Source organism: Nycticebus coucang, chromosome 8, assembly GCF_027406575.1.
Source record: "Nycticebus coucang isolate mNycCou1 chromosome 8, mNycCou1.pri, whole genome shotgun sequence".
NCBI classification, from domain to species: Eukaryota; Metazoa; Chordata; class Mammalia; order Primates; family Lorisidae; genus Nycticebus; species Nycticebus coucang.
Window position 1 is genome coordinate 568,719 of NC_069787.1, and position 22,369 is coordinate 591,087.

The window sequence follows — 22,369 nt, forward strand, 5'->3', positions numbered from 1 at the left end:
TCTGAACCACCCTGACCATTTGGAGCCATATCTTAAAGCCAGAAGAACTATTATTTGATTAACATTCTTCCTTAACTACACCTTCTAAAACTGAAATAATTATAAAATAGGAAAGAATTTCTACATTACCACTGTAACAGACACCAGAGCCTGTTGCCTGACATAGTTAATTATTTTATGGGACTCAGCACAATCATCTCCCAGATTTCACTGAATCTCCACAACATTGTGATCCTGCTGGACAGTGACCTGTCTCACACAGCTGGTACGTGGCAGCAGCAGCCTTTGGAGTCACCAGATTTTTCTTTTTCTTTTATTTATTTATTTATTTATTTGCAGTTTTTGGCTGGGGCTGGGCTTGAACCCACCACCTCTGGCATATGGGGCCGGTGCCCTACTCCTTTGAGCCACAGGCACCGCCCACCAGATTTTTCAAGAGCAGCTTAAGAACTGGGGCTTCCTGCAGTTCCCATCCACAGGCTCACATTACCCTGCAGCACAGTGCCAGCAACACCTCCAGTTCCCGCTACCTAACTTCTGGGCAGCAAGACCTGGGCCAGGTGTGGTCTCCACGCCCAAGGGCTGGCTGAATGCCTTTATCTCTCAAGGCTGGACTCTACTCTCACCATTCTTCCCACCCTACAATCTACACAAGTCCTTGGCGAGCTCCGAATGCTCATTTGGTCCCCAGCGCAGTGGCGGGTGACAAGCTGAGGCACAACAGTCCTGAAGCCCAGAGGGGTGTGAGCTGAGACCCTTACCTTTCCTCCCAGAGCTCGGATTCAGGCAGGCCCTGGAGACCCCAAGGAAAGGCTACAGGGCAGTGGGATATTCGGAGGCGGGGGGATCCCTCCTCTAGGCTCCTTGGCTCATTCCAGATTCACCCTTGGGCCCCTTTATCTGTGGCAGCAAAAAGGCAAGAGGACACTGCCCGGGGGTGTGCAGCATACCACAGTGACGATGCTTTTGGGGTAGACACTGACGCCCCAGGGCAAACGCTAGGGGCAGAGCCTTACCAGAGACAGGGCTCCCCTCCACCCTGTCGGGTGGGGACATGAAAAGAGGAACAGAACTACTCACCTACCGTTGCCCATCTCCCCAGTCCCCAGAGGCCAGAGAATGGCAGAGAGTGGTCGACCTCTGTCCCCCCCAGCCCATCCCCGGTGAGCGGGGCCATCGCACCCCCATGCCGTACGCCTTGGTACGCGCCGGCAGGCTGGCGGCCCGGCAGGTCCTGGGGCGGGTCCTGGGCGGGTCGCCTCCGCCCCCAGCAGGACACAGGCACTGCCATTCCGCCGCCCCGCACAGCATGGGGAAGCGCTGCTGGAGGCGGCGCAAGCTGGTGGCCGCGAGTCTGGGCGCCGCGCTCCTGCTCCTGTGCGTCGCGCCGCACGCCCTGCGCCCTGGTGAGTGAGGCCCATCGAGGCCTGGCTGCGCGCCCATTTCGAGGGCTACCTGCTGTCTCCTTCCCGGCTGGGGCGTAGGGGTGGCAGGGCCCAGAAAGGCTTTAGTAACCCGGTGAGCAACCGTCCTGCTGCCCCTTGGAGGTTGGTCTCTGGTAGCCTGGAAAGGTGATCATTTGGATACAGGGAGACCAGTCTGTTGTGGGTGGTGAAGGACATCTGCTCAGTCCAGGAAGGCAGCCTCCTGTACCCTGAGCATCTGGAGCCCCTAAATGTTAGTGATGACACGGAGTGGGCGGGTGTCCCTCTGCGCATTAAGCACTGCTCACTGGAGCCGCTGCCCTACCCTGAAGTTCCCACGGGAAGAGGCTTAACGCTTTCTCACTGCCCTCATGGTCTGGTTGGGGAAACTGAGGCAGCCGGTCATGACTCTGCAGAGCTGAGTACCTGCCTGAACCCAGCACCTGCGCAGTGTTCACGCTGAGTCTCTGCTCAGGTCATCTCAGGCCTCCCCAGCTCATCTCACAGAGAGGGAGACAGCCCAAAGAGGCCTGAACAGGTATGCGACTGAGTAGGGTCTGCACAGTCTGCCTGGGGCCGAAGGCGCCAGTCTGCCCTGTTTCCCAACCTCTTGCCTTGTGTGTGTGGGAGGGGATGTTTCCCGCCACCTCCCCCACTGCCCTGTGTGCTCTGTGAGAATCTGAGGCTGACCCTTGGAGCCTTGCAGACATAGCCCCAGTGAGTCAGTAACCACCCCCAGGGTGGGCAGGGACCATTGGCAGTGGGTGTAGGAGAGAGAGAGCAGGGCTGGGAGGCCTTTGCCCATCCACCCTGACACACCATCCCCTGTCCCCTGCACTTCCAGACACAGCAGGTCAGACTGGAACCTGGTCAGGGGATGGAGCTACCCTCTGACCCCCATCTCCCCATCTCTCCTGTTTGAGCATAGTCTGGGGTGTGGTCCTGGTGTGTAGCTGTCTCGGTCTTCGTATACCCAGTCATTCAGTAGACAAATGATTGCCCAGTTCCTGGGACAGGGTGGGGCATGACGGCTACTGAACCCACAGGGCTTAGCCCCAGTGTGAGAAGTGAGAGGAAACCCAAGGGCCTGGGCCCCAGGGGGGGTGTCTGCAGAGGAGCATGCATCCTCAGGGGACGGCATGGTGTGTCCCCATGTCTCTGTGGGACACTCTCCTGCCACCTTCCTTACCCATGTTTGAGAGAAGAGAAACCAAGATCTTGGACCACCCTCTCCCCGCAAAACCTGGGAGCAGGGCAGGCACAGGGAAGGAGGAGCAGGTGTTAGGGTGACTCATACACTCCAATACCACCTACCTCATTCTTGCTGGGGGCCTGTTCATGCAAGCATCCACCTAGGTGCTGGGAGACAGTGGGGAACAAAACCTACAACTATTCCTGCCTCACAGAGCTTACGTGCTTAATATTAAAACCAAAATCGAGCTGAGCACAGAAGCGATGAGGGAAAAATCACTACAGTCCAGGGGTGCTAGTCAGGGTCGCACATAGAAATACCACTGCACTCCGGGCTGGGCAGCATCTCTTGATCTGGGTCTCAGCTCTGCACCTCCGCCCCCAAACACACCCCCCAGTGACAGCCTGATGGTGCCTAAGCCCCTCCTTGGCTCATCCATAGCACCAGACTCCTCCTTCCACTCTTATCACTCATCCACAGAGGTCAGCATCTTTCCAAATATTTGGAAGTCATGGATATTTCCCTTGGGGCGACTCCTAGAAGGCCCTGGATTTGGGTGCAGGGAAGGGAGGGTGTCAAAGCAGCAAGGTTCCCAGGGCAGCCCAGCACCTCCTTTCCAGGCTGGACTGCAACTCTCCTGTTCTCTTAGAGCCCAGCACTTTCTACCAGAGGGTGACATGTGAATGGTGACCTCATAGCATCATCCTTCCTAAAGAGTATAAGGACCCAGGGATCTTAGGTGGGGCCCTGCATTCCCTCTCCACCCCTACCCTCTCTCACTGTTCCCCTCATACCCCCCACCATGTGTGCTTGTCAAGATGTCCTGCAATTATGTAGTGTACGACGCTCATAGCTGAAGAAACGCCATATTTGGGTCCCATGCAGAAGAAATTCAGCAGGCTGAGGTAGCTGCTGAGGAATGAGATGGGATTGGCTTTGGAGCTTAGCAGGCCCCTCAAGGGCTCCACAGCAGCACCCTTCTGCACAGGGGTCAGGGCCATTGCCAGCACAGCTAGGGGAGTGCAGACGGACCCTCCAGCTGTCCTGTCTCCCCTGCCTCTCACTCAGCTCCTGCAGGCCTCCAGCTGGTGGTATCCCCTCAATACCCTTGCTTGGTGCAGCCTCATTGGTGTCCTTGTCTGCACCTGAGCACCTGACTCCCTCCCCAGTCCTGGCCCTGCTCAGTCACAGGTGGACAGAGCAGGAACGGAGACTGGAACCCACCCACAGACAATGGTGGTCTCGGTGAGGACGAGCCCAACTCTGACTCACTTCAACCAGGAAGAGCATTTGTCTGTGAGTATAACAATGATTCCAGAGGTCTCTACCTGGGACACAGATGGATCCCAGGGCTGAACTCACAGCTCCAGCTCCAGCTCTGGGTGCTTTCTGGGACAGCTTCACTCTAAGCAACCCCAGCCCAAAAAGGGCTCCTTTACCAACAGCTCCAGCTAGGGTCCCAAGGGTGCATCTCACTGGTCAGGACCTGGTTGCCCGGTGCCTATCTCTAAGCCAGTGGCAGGAAGTGGTGCAGGCTCTGACTGAGCAGGCCTGGGCCACGTGCCTGTCCCAACAGCCCCAGAGGCGGAAGCCAACCGGAACCACTGCACTGAGTGTAGGCAGAAGGAAGGGCGTGGCTGCTGGGGCCCAATCAGTGGATACTAACTGCACTGCAGCCCACTCCCCAGTACTGCTGGGGCGTGCAGAGCTCAGAGGCACCTCCAGAGGGTACCAGGAGGAAAGGTGAGCTGGCAGATAGATGGACAGCTGGACAGAGTGGGAACTGGTACTCTCACTTTGCAGAGGAGGAAACTAAGATCAAGGCAAAGGGAGTAACTTGCTCAAACCAGGATGTATAGGGCCAGATTTAAACCCCAGTCTAATCCAAATCCTTGTCTTTCTCTTCTCTAGGGCAGGGGCATTTGTGTTGGGCTTTGAAGGCTGTACAGGAGCTTACTAGGTGGGAAAATGAGGAAAGGAAATTGCAGACGGAAAGGCCAGACAAAAGCATTGAGAAGTTAAGTGGCTGGTGTCTTAGGATGGACTGTGGGCAGAGGTCCAAGTTCTTGAGGAGGAGTGGTGGGCTTAGAAGCCAGAAAGATACCTGAAGTTGAGGCTCAGTCACGAGTGGCCTGGAATGGCTACAGGCTAGGAGTTCTTCCTACAGCTGTGAGTCTTTTTTTTTTTTTTTTTAATGAGACAGAGCCTCAAGCTGTCACCCTGGATAGAGTGCTATGGCATCACAGCTCACAGCAACTTCCAACTCCTGGGCTCAAGTGTTTCTCCTGCCTCAGCCTCCCAAATAGCAGGGACTACAGGCACCCGCCACAACGCCTGGCTATTTTTTTGGTTGCAGCCGTCATTGTTGTCTGGTGGGCCTGGGCTGGATTCGAACTCGCCAGCTCAGGTATATATGGCTGGTGCCTTAGCCATTTGAGCCACAGATGCTGAGCCTGTGAGTAGAGTCTTTAAATAGTCATCAAAACTATGTGAGGTACAGGGGTTACAGGAAAGAAAAACAGTCCTCTTCCTAATAGAAGTGACCTTCCAGAGGGGTCAACCTACATAGAAACCATATGATTTCAGCAGTAATAAGCGCCATGGACACGGTGGAGTGCTACTTCAGACTGTTGGGACAGGCCCTCTTCGCCAAGGGGACATTTGCATTGTGATCTGGTCACTTTCAAGGTTCCTGGAAGAGCATCCAGGCAGAGGGAACAAGTAGTGCTTGATGTGTGCCGTGAGCAGCAAGATCAGCAGGAGGGCCACTGTGGCTGGACTGTAGTGGCCCAGCAGCAAGTCAGAAAAGGTGTGTGGAAAGGCCGTGGGCCAGAGCAGGGCTTGTTGTGAGACAGCAGAAGGCCCCTGGGTTTGAGATCCCCAAGGCAGGGAAGCAGAAGCAGGAGATGGCGAGGCGCCTCCTTCCAATCCTGGCGACTACTGCAGCAAGAACCAGGCGGGGCTGACTGCCGTGGGGAAGGTGGGCGTGGGGTCCTGGTGGCTCTGGAGGCCCAGCTGACAGGACTGTGCCAGCAACAATCTGGGCAGGTCAGGGTTCCATTCCAGATGCCTTGTGTAGTTCAGCAAATGGAGTTAGAATTAGACACAAGTAAAGAGGTCTCTGTTTCACTCAAAAAACAAAAACAAAGAAGGCAGAATTTCTTTTTACTTAGAAGGGCTTGTCCAGTGTATCCCTCCCTAGGGCCCGATCACCACAAAGAATGTTCCCAACTCTGGGGCACACGGGTCACCCCAGAACCTCCTTGGGGGAGGATGGGGCAGGGCAGACCCATCAGTGAGGCCCTCAGAGGCTGCGCCGGGATGTGTGCCCACTGGCGCCAGGCTCTCTACGGGCCACGCTGCATGGGCCTGGCCACTCCTGCTGGGCTGCTTGTGCAACCCTGACAAGCTACTTATTAACCAGATCCATGTCACAATCCCCACTCTCTGGACTGGGAGTCCCCAAGCAGCATTTCTCCCAGAGGAGACTTGTGGCCTTCATCCCTGTGAGGGGGGCATGTGCCCTTCCCTGGCAGGGGCTGGACATGCCCAGTACTACTGTCCTGCTTCTCTGTTTGGGTTTCTCTGCATGGCGTTTCACCCGAGACCTTATTGGCAAGGCAGCCTCCCAGCATGGTGTCTGCAGCATCCTGTCTGGTCACCGCCAAGGCATGGCCTTGGGTAGCCCACTGCCCTGGCTGGGTGGCACTTCCCCATCTGCCCCATGGGTGCTGTGCAGATGGACAGGGCCAGTGGTAGCCGAGAAGAAGGACAACATGGGCGTGAGGACACAGACGCTGGTGCTAAGGGCCTGGGGCTAAATCCTGTTTTGGGTACAGCAAGTAAGTTGTGAGGCTTTGACAAGTTTCTTTAACCCTCTGACCTCAGTTTGCCTATAGGAACCTAATATTATTCTATAGGAATAATAATAGTTTCTAACTGCTAAAAGTAAACAAGTCAAGGCGCATACAGCCCCAAGCTTCACTGCTCGGTCCAGGTGCAGCCCCACCTCCTCGGGCTGACCGCTGCGTTCTCCCAGGGGCTACCAGCCCACACTGCAGTGGGCACTGTGTCCCTCGGGGGCTGAGAACTGCAGGTGCTGGTGGGGGGGTCCCCACACTGGCCCCTGCCTACGGATGCAGACCTGCCTTTAGGCCTGGGGCTGGAGAGTGTCCATGGCCTGAGCCCTGTGTGGACGTCATATGTGGGGCCTGGGCCCGCCCGGAAGGCAGCAGCTGCTTCCCTTTTGTCACAGCCCAGCTGCCTGCTCTGGGCTACTTCGGAGGTCCCTGTGTCCTCCTCTGTCTCTCTCTGCTCCTGTCTCCTTACCTCTCTTGCTCCTGACTGTGGTCCCCGTCCTACATAGCTCTCTCTCTGTCACTGTGACTTTGGTGCCCCCAGTCCCTCTCTCTGTCCTCTCTCCCTAACCTGCTAGTTTTGTTTCCCTTATTAAAGCAGTGTGTGTTTTTCTCTGTGCCCAGCTCAGGCTCCTCCCTGGCTGTGCAGGCTGGGCCTGCCATGTGGCTCTTCCTGGCCTGTCTGCCGCACTGTGCCCTTGGCAGGGGGCCTGGGACCTGGGACCTGGGGCTGGTGGCAGAGGATACTGGCCAAGGGGGCTTGGGCTTAGGGTGATGGGAGTGGAGGGTGAGAGATGGCCCACTGTGGCTGTGAGCATGAGTTGGAACCAAGGATCTACAAGGATCTATCCCCCTGTCCGCTACCCTGGGACCTTCTGCAGGTCCCAGACCCCTCATGTCTGTGTGGTAGCCAGGGCGGGGCTAGGCACACCAGCTTAGCCCTGTAATCACTGGCCACAGCTATTCTGGGCCTCTCTCTGGGGCCTGTTCCCTCTTGCCCTCCATCCACAGACCCCTGGGGTCTGTTTAGAAGCCCACTTTCCTCTAGGCTGTGGTCTGGCAAGGAAATGAGTGGTTCTATGCTACAGCCAGTGTTTCTGGAAGGCTGGGAACAGTGGCGGGGTCCCGGAGGGTGGCCTAGGTCCCTTTCTCCATCACTGCAGGCTGCTACGCCAACTGTGCCCACACACCCCAGCAGGTGGAAACCAGCTCATCTTAGTCCTCAGTTGTAGCCCCAAGGAAAAAGACACCTTTCAAACGCAACAGGGCTGGAGACCCTGCCCCTCTCAGGGTGGCAACCCCTGTGCTAGCATGCCGCAGGACTAGCTCCGCCAGGGGTGATTGCTGCTATACTTAGGCCAGTGGTGGTGCCAAAGCCAGTCTGGGACTTCCCGGCACTTTGAGGAACTGGCCAACAATACTGCCCTCTCATGTCAGCCCATTTTCTGATGACAGTGACATTTGCAGGACATGTCCAGCTGCCAAGAAGGCAGCCATGGGTCCCACAGAGATCCCTGAGTCTGAGTACAGCGTCAGAAGTTTGAGTGCTGGGACAGCCCAATGACACTGAGACACAAGCAGGCCCTGAGCCTTCCAAGACCCCAGATCTCTGCATGTCCTGGTCATGGGAGAACCTGGCCCTTATTCCAGGGACACACATGACATGGCCTGGGCTGCACAGCTATCCTGAAGCAAGCAGAGGGGCAGTGGGGATCTCTGGATGGGGGCTGCAGGTACACACAGTAGGGTTCTAGAGGCCAGGCAAGGCCAGTCTGGCCATCAATTACTCCTTTGCAGCCTCTATGTATTAAGCACATGCTATGCACTACCCGCCAGGCCCTGCACAGGGTCACAGCACTCAAGGCATGCTCCCAACATGGCCTCCCCTGGGAACTGCTGAAACACAGTTGTGAGTGAGACTGGACCATAAACCTTGGGTGTGGGGCCTGGGAATCTGTATTTCACAGTCCCCCACCCCCACCCCCAATGCATGCTAAAATTCAAGAACCACTATTCTAGGTCAATTTGCCAACGGATCATTTCATCAAACTTCCCAAGTCTATTAGCATATTAAAAGTCTTAAGGGAAATGCTTTAATCTTTTCAGTGAATGTATTAATTTATAGACTTTTCATTTTTTTGACAGCCAAAGGTCATAGAACATTTATTCTTCTTACGGATGTATTCTTTTTTCATATGTTCATGAATTCTTGAATGTATTATTCTTATGAATATTCAATGTTGAGATGAATTCAAGAATCTTTTAAGTAGCCATTTCATATAAATGGACTTATGTAATTGGTGGCTCTTTGTGCTGGTCCCTTTCACTTCACATAATGTTTATAAGGTTATTCATGTTGAAGTATGAATCAGTACTCATGTCTTCTTAAGGCAGAATAATAGTCCATTTTACAGATATATCGTGCTTTTGTTAGCCATTCATCAATTGATGGGTTTGAGTATGCTTGATGTTTTGGCTTTTATGAATAATGCCAATAGGACACTTGTCTGTAAGTTTTTCTGTGGACATGTTTTCCGTTCTCCTAGGTATATATGTGGGACAGGAATTCATGGGTCATATGGCAATTCCATGGTAGTTTTTTTTTTTTTTTGAGACAGAGACTCAAGCTGTCGCCTTGGGTAGAGTGCTGTAGCATCACAGCTCACAGCAACCTCCAACTCCTGGGCTCAAGCGATTCTCTTGCCTCCACCTCCCAAGTAGCTGGGACTACAGGCACCCACCACAACACCCAGCTATTTTTTGGTTGCAGCCATCATTGCTGTTTGGCAGGCCTGGGCTGGATTCGAACCCGCCAGCTCAGGTATATGTGACTGGCGCCTTAGCCGCTTGAGCCACAGGCACCGAGCCTCCACGCTAGTTTTTTAAGTAACTACCAAACTGTTTTCCATGGTGGATGCAGCATTTTGCATTCCCACCAGCAGGTGTGAGAGCTCTCTTTTTATCACAGCCATCCTTGTAGTTTTGGTTTCTATTCCTCTAATGCAGTGGTTCTTAACCTTCCTCATACTGCGATATTTTTTCATTGTTACAAAGGGGTCGTGACCCACAGGTTGAGAACCGCTGCTCATGGCTAGTATTGTTGAGCATCTTCTAATGCACTCATTCAGATTCTTTCCCCATTTAAAAAGTTAGGTTGTCCTGGGCGGCGCCTGTGGCTCAGTGAGTAGGGTGCCGGCCCCATATGCCGAGGGTGGCGGGTTCGGACCCAGCCCCGGCCAAACGGCAACAAAAAAATAACCGGGCATTGTGGCGGGCGCCTGTAGTCCCGGCTGCTCGGGAGGCTGAGGCAAGAGAATCGCGTAAGCCCAGGAGTTAGAGGTTGCTATGAGCTGTGTGATGCCACGGCACTCTACCGAGGGCGGTACAGTGAGACTCTGTCTCTACAAAAAAAAAAAAAAAAAAAAGTTAGGTTGTCCTTTATCATTCAGCTGTAAGAGTTCCAAATTTTGGGTACCAGTCCCTTATCAAAGAGATGATTTGCAAGTATCTTCTCTCAGTTGTGAGCTATCATTTCACTTTCTTGATAGTGTGCCTTGAAGCACAGAAGTTTTTAATGTCAATGTACTCCAATTTATCTATTTCTTTTTTTTTTTTTTTTGCAGTTTTTGGCTGGGGCTGTGTTTGAACCTGCCACCTCCGGCATACGGGGCCCTCCTCCTTTGAGCCACAGGTGCCGCCCTCTTTCTTTTTCTTTTGCTGCTCGTGCTTGTGGTGTCAGATCTAAGAAATCATCACCTAATCTTGTCTTAGATATAGAGATTTATGTCTGTCTTTTCACCCAAGAGTTTGAGTTTCAATTCTTACATTTAGCTCTATGATCCATTTTGAGTGAGCTTCTGTACATGCTCTAAAGTAGGGGGCCAAGTTAATTCTTTTGCATGTGGATATCCAGTTATTACAGACTATTTTTCCTCCCCCTCTAAATTTTCTTGGCACTCTCATCAGAAATCCGTCGACCATAAATGTTAGGGTTTATTTCTGAACTCTTGATTCTGTTTTATTAGTCTACTTGTCTCTCCTATACCACTGTCAGTTTTGATTACTATAGCTTCGTAATAAAGTTGTGAAATCACAAAGAGTGACTCTTCCACTTTTGTTCTTTTTAAAGACTGTTTTAGATATGATGCATCCCTTCAATTCCCACATAAATTTAAGAATCAACTATCAATTTCTGCAGAAAAAAGGTAGTTGGGATTTGGATAGCGAATGCATTGAATCTGTAGATAACTTTGGGGAACATTTCCAGCTTAATATTAAGTCTTCCAGAGTCATTGTTCTCCTGAGATGGAAAATGGCTGTGATTCCTGATCTGAAGCATCATACTGTTTGGCAGTACTGATTGTTGATTATCAGTTGTTTGGGTGTACAGGATTCGGAAGAGAAGTAAACTGGATCATGTTCACCTCCACTGACTGGCTCTGGTCAGGTTGAAAGGATTGTTGACAAAAGGAAAAACAAAAAAAGGAGCACAGAGTACTTGGTTCAGTGGAAAGGCTACAACAGAGGGGACGACACTTGGGAGCCACAGCAGCACCTGCTGAACTGTGAGGAATATACCTAAAAAGCAGAAAGAAAGCACGTTAACCAGAACAAACAGGACCTCTCCAAACAATGCTAGGAAACAGATCTCCAGATCCACTAACAACAACTTTTCTAAAACCTCTTCTAAGGTACTAGAGATTAGCAAAGACCATGAATCTAAAAACAAAGAGTTATTTGCTGCCAGCCAGAAGTTCAGGAAAAACACAGCCCATCTCTCTTTTTAAAGTTAGTTTTGTTTTGTTTTTTTAAATTAAGTTTATTTATTTTTGTATTTTTTTGTTGTTGTTGTTGCAGTTTGGCCAGGGCTGGGTTTGAACCCACCACCCTTGGTACATGGGGCCGGCATCCTACTCTCTGAGCCACAGGCACCACCCAGCCCATCTCTCTTGAGTCAGAAAAATATGGACCTAGCAAAGTCAGGTATCAAGATACTTGTGCCTAAAAGCCCCATTAAGAACAGGACCTCAGTGGATGGCTTTAAGAATGAGAGCCCTGAGAAACTGGACCCCATCGAGCACGGTCAAAAAGACACAGTGGCACCCAAGGTGACATCAGAGAAGCCAGTCGGAGCTCTTTTGGGCCCTGGTGCAGAGCTGGCCAGGAAGGGGAGCAGGCCCCGGATACACCTACTAGTGCCTCAGGTGCCTGGCCCTGTAACTGCAGCCATGGCCACTAGATTAGCCATGAATGGGAAAGGTACATCTCCGTTCATGGATACATTAACAGCCAATGGAACAACCCAACATACAGACATCTGTTACATGAGTGACAGCTGGGAAAAGGAAATTTCTTGATGACAGAAGAGACCAGCCTTTTGACAAGCGGTTGCATTTTCAGTGTGAGGCAAACAGAGAGTGCCTACAGCTACAGAGATGTTGTCGTCAGGAAGCAGGATGGCTGCACCCACATCTTATCCACAAAATCATCAGAGAATAACTCTAAATACAGAGGTAATGGGAGAAGTCCAGAGTGCTCTGACCACAGTGACTGCCACTGACAGCAAGCTGGTTCTGCTGAGTGCAGTTGGCTGTGGTTTCTGTTGCAGTCTTGACTTTATGTATTTTATACAGCGTTTAACAGATGACAGATGAAGAGAAAGCACTAAAATGGTGGAAGCTGTAAGAAACTTCGTGAATACTTTCATTCAGTTTAAGAAGCCCATTATTGTAGCAGTAAATGGCCCAGCCATTGGACTAGGAGCATCCGTATCGCCTCTTTGTGATGTGGTTTAGGCTAATGAAAAGGCTTGGTTTCAAACACCCGATACTTCCTTCAAACACAGTCCAGAATGGCTATTCTACCGTTATGTTTCCCAAGATTATGGGAGGAACATCTGCAGATGAAATGTTACTCAGCAGGCAGAAGCTGACCACACAGGAGGAGTGTGGCAAGGGCCTGGTCTCACAGGCGTTCTGGCCCAGGATATTCACCCAAGAAGTCATGGTTCCAATTAAGGAGCTTGCCTCGTGTAATCCAGTGGTGCTTGAGGAAGCCAAAACTCTTGTGTGCTGTGACATAAAGATGGAGCTGGAATAGGCCAACAAGAGGGTGTGTGAAGAACTGAAGAAAATCTGGGGCTTTCACCAGGGGACTGAATCCATGTTACAGTACTTACAGAGGAAGATCAACGAGTTTTGATTGCCAAGCTGCCTGCCATCGACCATGGAATTGGCTCCAAGTTGTCCTAGTTCATCCTCACAGCCTGAAACAAGTTCCACTCATGTTTGGAAACAGGACTGGAAACACCCAAGCTATTTATTATTCAAGAAGTTTTTAAGTGCTGTAACTTTAAATAACTACAAAGCTTCTTTGTCCAAACATCGTAGTTTTATACTTATATATGCACAAGTATAAAAGTATAATGTAAGCACTAGACTGCTCGTGGAAGTTCTCGTTTTTGTTTTCTTTGGCTAGTACTGTGTTTTTACAGCTGTGTTTCATTGCTTTTGGTGATGGAAAAGTCTGGAGTAATGTTTGTTTTCCTCATTTTTTTCCTCCTAATACACAGAATCTAAAAGGGTTATCAGCCAGCCTCATGGTCCCTGCCCCAAATAGAGATAAGGAAAGATCTGAGATGTTGCCTTTGTCTCCAACAAAGTACAAACACCTCTGATGAAAATTCCATTGACAAGCAGACCCCTAACCAGATGTCTGGAAGACTGACGAGGATGTATATAGCTCACAGCAACCTCAAAGTCTTGGGCTCAAGCAAACCTCCTGCCTCAGCATCCCAGAGTAGCTGGGATTACAGTGGCATAAGTTCATGCCACCATGCCCAGCTAATTTCTCTATTTTCTTGCAGAGGCAGGGTCTTGCTTTGTTGCTCAGGCTGCTCTTGAACTCCTGACCTCAAGCAATCCTCAGTCTCCCAAAGTGCTAGAATTATGGGCATGAGCCACTGCATCTGGCCCTGGCTTTTTCTTTTTATAGTATATTAGATTGTGCATTGATTGATTTTTCTATGTTAATCCAACCTTGCATTCCTGGCATAAATCCTACTTTGTCCTGGTGCATAATCCTTTTTTAAGTGATGTTGTTTTCGGTTTGCTAGTATTTTGTTTAGGATTTTTCATCTATATTTATAAGGGGTATTGGTCTGTAGTTTTCTTCTGATATCTTTGTCTGGTTTTGGTGTCAGGGTAATACTGGCCTCATATAATAAGTTGGGAAGTGTTTTCTCTTCTTCTGTTTATTGGAAGAGTTTATAAAAGGTTGGTGTTAAGTGAGGTCCCCCAAAATACCCTTCTTCCTCCCATATCACTCCTCCCCGCCCTCTCCGCTTCCCTTCTACTTTCTGGACTATAGTTATGTTTTGCCATTCGTATGAGTATGCAGGTGATTATATATTGATTTCATAGTAGTATTGAGTACATTGGATACTTTTTTTACCATTCTTGAGATACTTTACTAAGAATAATATGTTCCAGCTCCATCCAGGTAAACATAAAAGATGTGAAGTCTCTATCTTTTTTATGGCTGCATAGTATTCCATGGTATAAGCATAATGCAATGGTACATTTCAAAACTATTAAGAAATGAGTATAATTGTGATGAAGTGTTACTTAGTTCAGTGTAAGAATGTCACATTGTATATTGAATCTGTACCCTGATCCCCATAAATGAATTAATGTACAAACTTACGATTTAATAAAAAAACAATTAAAAAAAATTAAATTAAAAAAAAAAGGTTGGTGTTATTTAATTCTTTAAACTTTTGGTAAAATTTACCAGTGAAGACATCTAATCTTGGGCTTTTGTTTGTGGGAATTTTTTAAAATTACAAATTCAATCTCTTGTTATAGGTCTGTTGAGATCTTCTATTTTTTTCTTGAGTCAATTTCAGGACTTTTCTTTCTAGAAATTTGTCCATTTCATATAGGTTATCACATTTCTTGCCCTACAGTTGTTCATAGTATTCTATTATAACACTTCCTTGTTTCTTTAAGGTCAGTAGTAAAAACCCCTTTCATTCCTGCTTTTAGTAATTTGAGTCTTTTCTATTTGCTTCTTGGTCAGTCTAGTTAAAGTCTGCCAATTTTGGTGATCTTTGCAAACACTGAACCATACTTTATTAGTTTATTAATAAGAATAATCACATTCATGAAAATATAATCAAGGAGCATGTGATGATATATATTTACTATATTACTGAGAAAATATTAATTGAATTTGTTTATTGTTTTATTTAATTTTGTGTAGAGATTGGGTTTTGCTGTGTTGCCCAAGCTGGTCTCAAACTCCTGGCCTCAAGTGATCTTCCTGTCTTGGCCTCCAAAGTGTCAGGATTATAGTGCCCTTATGCACTAACTGAATATGTTTAAAATGATATTACTTAAAATTGCTTTTAAGTAAAAGAATATAAACTTTTTAGTAAACTGATTTTTCAGTAGTTCTATGAAAACTGAAGAACACAGCAACAAGGGAGACAGTAGCATCCTTGACCTCAGCCTGGGAGACCCTGCATGTTCTGGACTCCATATTTCCCACGAGGCAGCACATGCCTTGACAGAGAAGCACAGGCTGCCCTCGAGGGGTGTTCACAGCAGGCTACCCAGCCTAGTGAGACATCACTGAGGGCCTACAGCCAGCCATGCCACCTGTACTGCTGCCCCACCCTTTCTGGCTGCCCATGCCTGGATCTGGGGGCCTGCAGAGCCAGCCAGCCTAGTCGGCTCTCATGCTTCCACAGATGCAGGGCCAGCAGGGATGAGGCATGACATGAGAGCAGAGGGAGGTGGGAAAGGTTGGGTGGCCAGGCCTTTCCCAGAGGGCCTGTGGGCTGCGCGCCACCTACCCACTTGTCCCCTCTTGCCTGGCACCCTCCAACTTTGGAGGGCAGAATACAGGGAGAGGAATGACCCCAAGACCACAGCCCTGGTGCATCAGGAGCCCTGTCAGTGCTGCCCCTCATGCCACCAAGCCCCCAGGAGGTAGGCGGGATATAGGAGGGAAACTGAGTCCCAGCCGTGGGTCACATGTGGGCCCAGATGGTCAGCCAAGCTCCCAGCTCCACAGCAGTCCCTCTGATATAGCAGTAACATCGTTCTCCTTGTGCCCCACAGCATTTGAAAATGGAGCCCTGGGTTCTGGCTGGCTTGGTGGGAAGAGGAGGAGTCCCCTCCAGATGCTCTACGACCTGGACCAGGTACGTAGACCCCACCCCAGGGATGACTCCCTCTACCCCCAGCCATGGGAACCCCATATCCCCAGTGTAGACCTGCTATAATGGGGCTGGGCCCATACTAGAGCACAGAGGGGTTTCCTTTCCAACCCCAGGCTCTGTCCAGACAGTAGTGACAAGGGCCAGTATTGGGGGTGGGTTGAGAGACCCACCTACCTTCCCATCCGTTACATATAAAATATATAAAAGGGAGTGAAATAGCCCCTGGGGCTGCCCTCAGGGAGCTCACAGTCATAAGTTAAGCTGGGCCCCACAGGGAGCCCCCCAAACATAGGGGCAGCACAAGGGGGCCCCCATATTGTCCTCAAGCGGGTGGCCCAGGCAGCTCCTGGGACTACACACAGAGTTCGCACCACTGTGCCCCACTGGGCAGCCCCACCTCGGGCTCGCACACATATAGGCACACATGGAAGCACTTACTTGTTTAGTGTCTTTTGAGCACCTACTGTATGCAGGCTGTGTTCAGGGTGCTGAGATCCTGCAGCAAACAGGTCGTCTGGGTCCCTGCCTTGTGACTGGGGCCATCCAGGCATTGCTGCACTGATATGTGACCAACTCTGCTCTAAAGGGGAGTATGAGGTGTAGTGAGGGTGCTACCTAGGAGAAAGCCTCCCTCCTCTCCATGGGGATAGGGACACCGGAGCTGAGACCTGAAGAGTAAGAGTTAAGAGGTGAACAGTAGGAGCCAGAGGGAAAGGCTGTGCCAAAGATCTGATGCAGAGTCGAGGACAGTGCTTGAGGTGGCCCAGAGAGGTGGGCTGTCACCTGGCAGGGCCCCGCCTATGTGGCAAGGGCAATAGGGAGCCATGGACAGTTTTAACTGGGAATGACTGTGTCAGATTTCCACGTTTGGAAGTCCCATCAGGCTGCTATGTGGAGAAGAGCAGAGGGGGGCTGGGTAGGTGGCTGCTCACCAAATCCCTGCACAGGGAGTGGAAGGGGCCATGGAGTTTATCTGTCCCACACACCCAGGTTGCAGGTGGGAGGCCTTGGTTCAACAAGGGCCACTGACTAGCTTGCCCTGTATCACACAGAAAAATGAGGGTGGGCCTGGATCTCAGTAGAGCCCTGATTCCACTAGCTCTGTAGACCTCTGAGTGGCAAGTGGCTCCTCACAGCCTGAGGACCCAGTGCCCAGTGAGCGTCAAGTCCTTGGACATGTGGCACCTTGCAACCGGAGAAATGATAGTAATATAAACAGTCTGGCCAACACCGCCTGCACTTTAGTTCTGTGAACTGAGCACAGCAACCACTAAGGTGGGGCTGTCATCCCTGTTTACAGATGAGGAAACTGGGGCACAGGGAAGCTAAGTACCCTGTAAAGGTCACAGGCTTCACAAGGACTCAGCTACTTAGGACTTAAGGCAGCCAGGCTGGGAGCTGTCAGTTGTAGCCCCAGACCAGCTGACACAGTCCCCCATCTTGGAGCCCCAGCTTCCTACCTGAGAGCCATGTGACCTTGGGCAACTCATCTTCTCTGAGCCCATTTTCTCTTCTGTGAAATGGGGACAGCATTGCCTGTGTTGGTATTCACAGGTCTGTAAACAATGGCAGTGCCAACTGAGAACAGTTAGCACTTACTTCCCAAGATGCCAAACCAGCATCCCCACAGCACAGAATCAATGCATGGCCCGACTCACCCTCTGGAATCCCTGCACTCCAGACATTTCCTCATAGGACAGTATCCCAGGCAGCACAAGAAGGTGGAGGTAAAGGGTTTTTCCCTTTGGGAGCCCTCACTCTCAACCCTAAAGGAAGGTCCCAGGGGTGGCGCCTGTGGCTCAGTGAGTAGGGCGCCGGCCCCATATGCCGAGGGTGGCGGGTCCAAACCCAGCCCCGGCCAAACTGCAACAAAAAAATAGCCAGGTGTTGTGGCGGGCACCTGTAGTCCCAGCTACTCGGGAGGCTGAGGCAAGAGAATCACGTAAGCCCAAGAGCTGGAGGTTGCTGTGAGCCACATGATGCCACGGCACTCTACTGAGGGCAGTAAAGTGAGACCCCACCCCAGGGATGACTCCTCTTTTTTTCTGTCTCTACAAAAAAAAAAAAAAAAAAGGAAGGTCCCTCTACTTCTTGGTCGGAGCCAGACCACTCCGCCCCCCTTGCCCCCCACACCCTTTGCTTTAGCAGAGGTAGATGAGGTTGTATGGCCAGGTCCTTCGAGGCTGGCACGTGCCCTAACACAGAGGACATCTGCTGGCAAGGAGAAAATCAAGCTGACTGGTACGTGGATGAGCAAACGTTCCCTGCCATAGCAATGTGTTGAGTCCCCTGCAAGCTGAAAGCAGACCTTGGCTGTGGGTCCCTGAAGGACGGCCTTCTCCTGGCATTGTGCAGAGCCAGGCTTCTGCGACCGATCCTGATGGTAGAACAGGATCTTTTAAGTGCCCTCCAGCCCCCAACAGCCATGGCTGACCTTGGCAGCTAGCTCTGCGATGAGATTATGAAAAAGTGACATAAGTTCATTTGACACTATGAGACATACAGTATCTCATCCTGGCTGCTGTTCCTCACTAGTGGTCACTAGTCCCTGGGTCCTTCCAGACATGTTCTAGGCATTTAAGTAGCATCAGTGGCTCTGTCATGTGCTCATATTTACATCTTCAAAATCTCACTTACAGTATGTATATCTGTATAGTCTCTTTCTCTCTCCTTTAACTTTTCATTATGAAAAGCCAAATATATACATGTACAGAAGTACTGAGAACAGTCCCAGGAACCCTCATATTCCCACCTCCCACTGCCACCTGAGACTGTTTTGAAGCAAATCCCAACCTGTGGATGCTGTAGCCATGTCATTATGCCTCTCTAAAAGACAGGCTCCCTTCACTTGTCCTTTCTGAAACATTTTTTAATCCCTTCCCTCTGTAAACACAAATATTAATCCCGGTTCTGAACTTTAGGTTTTTTTCACTTAATGTGTCTTGGATATCTGCAGAATAATGTTAGAGGCATCAGAAGCATAGGTGTGCACATGTGTGGGCGCACACACACAAACACACACACTTCCCACCCCCCACCACCAATGCTCACATGCAGGCACTGGGTCTACTGTGCCACCATCTCAGATGCTGCTGTGGTCTCCCCTGAAATGAAAACACCCTGAAGCGCCCATTTTTATTTATTTTTATTATTATTATTTTTTTTTGGTTTTTGTCCAGGACTGGGTTTGAACCCGCCACCTCTGGCATATGGGACCGGCGCCCCACTCCTTGAGCCACAGGCGCCACCCGCCCCCATTTTTTTTTTAAACTAAGAAATAACTCACAAACATATCCTGATAGGTGGCAAGTGGCTGCATTTTGTCAACTCTACAGGGAGTTACACAGAGCAAGCGTTCTTACACAGCACCCTACTCTTGGCAAACAGAACAGTGCGTGCATGCACCTTATGTAACTGTGACTACTTATCACTCCTAGCACACGTGACTAGTCTCATCCTTCGTGCCTTGGCAAGGTGAGATTCCCTTTTCTCCAAATCCGGGTCCAGAATAGATCCCAGGGCTCCAAATCCCACAGACATCAGTGACAGCTCTGGGGTTAGAACCCAGCCCAGCTCCCGCCCCCAATCCCTGGGCACATTCCGCCTGCATAGTGCCAGCGTCCAGGAGCCTGCTGCAGCCCTGCGGCATCTCCGGTCCATTTCCTGTCGCCCACAGGGCCCACCCTTGCCTCTGGCTAAGGTGCACCAGCAGCGGCGCGACCTGCTGCGCAGCGCCTGCAGCCGACACACGCGCCGGCAGCGCCTGCTGCGGCCCGAGGACCTGCGGCACGTACTGGTGGACGACACGCACGGCCTGCTCTACTGCTACGTGCCCAAGGTGGCCTGCACCAACTGGAAGCGCATGCTGCTGGCGCTGAGCGGCCGCGCCCACGGGGACCCGCGAGCCATCCCGGCGCACGAAGTGCATGCGGCCGGCAGCCTGCCCTCGCTGGCCGACTTCAGCCCCTCGGAGATCAACCGGCGCTTGCGCGCGTACCTGGCCTTCCTGTTCGTGCGAGAGCCCTTTGAGCGCCTGGCCTCAGCCTACCGCAACAAGTTCTCGCGGCCCTACAGCGCGGCCTTCCAGCGGCGCTACGGCACGCGCATCGTGCGGCGCCTGCGGCCCGGCGCGCACCCGGAGGCGCTGGCGCGCGGCCACGACGTGCGCTTCGCCGAGTTCCTGGCCTACCTGCTGGACCCGCGCACGCGGCGCGACGAGCCCTTCAACGAGCACTGGGAACGCGCGCACGCGCTCTGCCACCCGTGCCTGCTGCGCTACGACGTGGTGGGCAAGTTCGAGACTCTGGCCGAGGACGCGGCCTTCGTGCTGGGCCTGGCCGGCGAGCCGGGCCTGAGCTTCCCCACCCCGCCGCGGCCCAAGGCGGCTGCCGCCTCCCGGGACCGAGCCGCGCGCCTCTTCCGGGACATCAGCCCCTTCTACCAGCGGCGCCTCTACGACCTCTACAAGATGGATTTCCTGCTCTTCAATTACTCTGCCCCCACCTACCTGAGGCTGCACTAGAGTGGGGTGGTGTCCGGGAGAGAGGAAGGTCTGTTACAACACGCCGCTAGGAGGGCCGTGGTGGGCCCAGAGCACGTGCTTTTCTGACAAGACCCCCGGAATTCTGAGTGCCACCGGCCCAGGGCACTCTTTGGAAACCATTGCGCGCAGTCTTCCCTGGTTGGTGGGCACGCTGGCCGGAATGAGCAGCCAGGGAGCGGCTGCTCAGGCACAGTCACGCTGGGGCTTTGCCTCCACCGCCCCTGCCTGCGATGCTGTTTCTTCCCAGACCTCATTACCGATCACACTTGGTCAGGTTTAGGTGCAGCCCACCTCAGGTGGCCTTACACCCGTGTGCCTGCTTACTGCCTCTGCCTGTCACTTGAGGCTTCCTTTCTCTGCCTTCTCCAGCTAACAAGCACCTCCCGTGGCCTTTTGGCTGTGCAAGGACTTGAGAACGCCAGTGCTTTAGGGTTTTAGAGGCCATTCTGGGGTCACCTGTGCCCCTGAACATGACAGCATGCAACATTCTGCAACAGAGCAGAATGCTGATGCCTGGCTCCGTATGGCCTGTGGCCCAACCCAGTGCCCACCCTACCCCACACACCCTGGCAAGTACAGCCCTGGCCAGGAGAGAACCCCTCCCTTAGCAGGACTCAAGGTCAGGCCTCTGCCAGTGGGCATGGTTCAGACGCCAGGTGTGAGCTGTCTTCACTCTGTGGTTGTACCACCTGGCTTCCTCTCCCTGTGGCTGGCCCTGCCCAGGCCCTGCCTTGGGTCTCAGTCTGGCAAAATGCTCAATTGGAGCCTGTGGTGCAATACAGTGGCAGGTTTTATAGGACCTTAGTGAGCTGGGGTCATTATATTTTTGAAATAAATGTGTTTTGTGACTCTGTCACTTTTTGGAGTTTCCCTGCTTCATTGCACTATTGTTATGGGGGCATGGGACTGTCTGACCTTGGACAACTCTATGAGTCTTTAAGCCTGTTGCCGTTGCTGCCAGATGACATAAGAATGGTTACGGTGGTGTGAAGACCAGATGTGAGTGTTCACAGCAGTGAGGGACATGTAGGGATAGGGTAGAAAGGTGGTGCATAGGATGGGATGCCCATAGGGTGATCAGTTCTGGCTGGAGGGACAACAACTTGGAGAAAATCTAATCTAGCTCTGTGACCTTGGCCAAGGATTACAGCCTACATCAGCTCAGCTAAGACCTGTGTCGTGTACCGCCTCTCACCCTGCGTGGTTATGTGTTGGGTGTGGGTGTTGGGACCCTGGGCAATGAGCACTGTCTTCCCTTCCAGCTTTGGAAACCCAGATAGCCATAGGAATTCCTTGGAACGAGCTGAATGTCCCCTTAGTGACTGGCTAAATATATGATGTCCTTTTTTAGTTTCTTTGGGTGATCAATAAAAGTGCCAGAACTTTGGGAAGAACAGGGCGGGACATGCTTGTGTTTTTGAGAAGCAAAATCAGAAACACAACCAAGGGAGGGAGCTTGGCAGGAATGTGCCCAAAGCCCAGCTGTAGGACCAAAGACAGCCAGGGAGGCAGCTCAGTCAGTCTAACTGGCTTTTACTGTCCCCTGCCTTCAATGCTATCCCTTCCCAGGCCAGTCCTAAGGTGCCTCCCTCTTTGTAACCTGCCGAGGCCTTCAGGACACCCTCCCGGAGCTTTCCTGCCAGTGTGGATCAACTCCAGTGGCCCTGGGAAGGGGCTGCAGCTGCTGGTTTCCCCGCAAAGCTTCCTGAGGTCTATGCCTCTGACCCCCACTGGAGGGCCACCGCACAACGGCCCTGCACCATTACCAAGGCTCCCTGGGTGCTTTGGTTTGAATGTTTGTCTTCTCTCAAAATCAAGTTGGAACTTCATCCCCAACATGGCAGAACTGAGAAATGGGGCACTGGCCCTCGAGTGGATCTATTTGTGGGTCAGTGAACAAGTGGATCATCATGGGAGCACGACTGGAATGAAACCTGAGCCAGCACACTCAGCCCCTTCACCATGGGATGGCCTGGGCCACTTTGGGACTCTGCAGTGTCCCCACCAGCAAGAAGTCCTCACCACAGGCAGCCCCATTGACCTTGGACTACTCCACTTCCAGAACTATAAGGAATAAATTCCTTGTCCTTATAAATGACCTATTTTCAGGTGCTCCGCTATAAGCAG

General features: G+C 51.6%; 1 protein-coding gene and 1 pseudogene across 3 annotated transcripts; both read left to right on the forward strand.

Moving 5' to 3' along the window:
- Positions 1–1,300: 1,300 nt before the first annotated feature.
- Positions 1,301–21,098, forward strand: CHST13 (carbohydrate sulfotransferase 13). Of its 3 annotated transcripts, XM_053600148.1 has the most exons (4): positions 6,406–6,458; positions 10,097–10,164; positions 15,599–15,681; positions 19,376–21,098. In XM_053600148.1, the coding sequence occupies exons 3-4, from the start codon at positions 15,661–15,663 to the stop codon at positions 20,219–20,221; spliced, it is 867 nt and encodes a 288-aa protein (XP_053456123.1). In that variant the 5' UTR covers positions 6,406–6,458; positions 10,097–10,164; positions 15,599–15,660; the 3' UTR covers positions 20,222–21,098. The 3 variants fall into 3 exon arrangements, with proteins under 3 accessions (XP_053456122.1, XP_053456121.1, XP_053456123.1); XM_053600147.1 differs by lacking the exons at positions 6,406–6,458; positions 10,097–10,164 and adding an exon at positions 1,301–1,406; XM_053600146.1 differs by lacking the exon at positions 10,097–10,164 and having other exon boundaries at positions 6,111–6,458.
- Positions 10,882–13,329, forward strand: LOC128591667 (chromodomain Y-like protein; annotated as a pseudogene).
- Positions 21,099–22,369: the final 1,271 nt, after the last annotated feature.

Coding starts and splice junctions, on each gene's coding strand:
- CHST13 (XM_053600146.1), top strand. CDS start 6,341: ATGGGTGCTGTGCAGATGGACAGGGCCAGTGGTAGCCGAGAAGAAGGA. Junction 6,459..15,598: donor TCCTGTTTTGGGTACAGCAA/GTAAGTTGTGAG, acceptor TGTGCCCCACAG/CATTTGAAAATGGAGCCCTG. Junction 15,682..19,375: donor TGCTCTACGACCTGGACCAG/GTACGTAGACCC, acceptor TGTCGCCCACAG/GGCCCACCCTTGCCTCTGGC.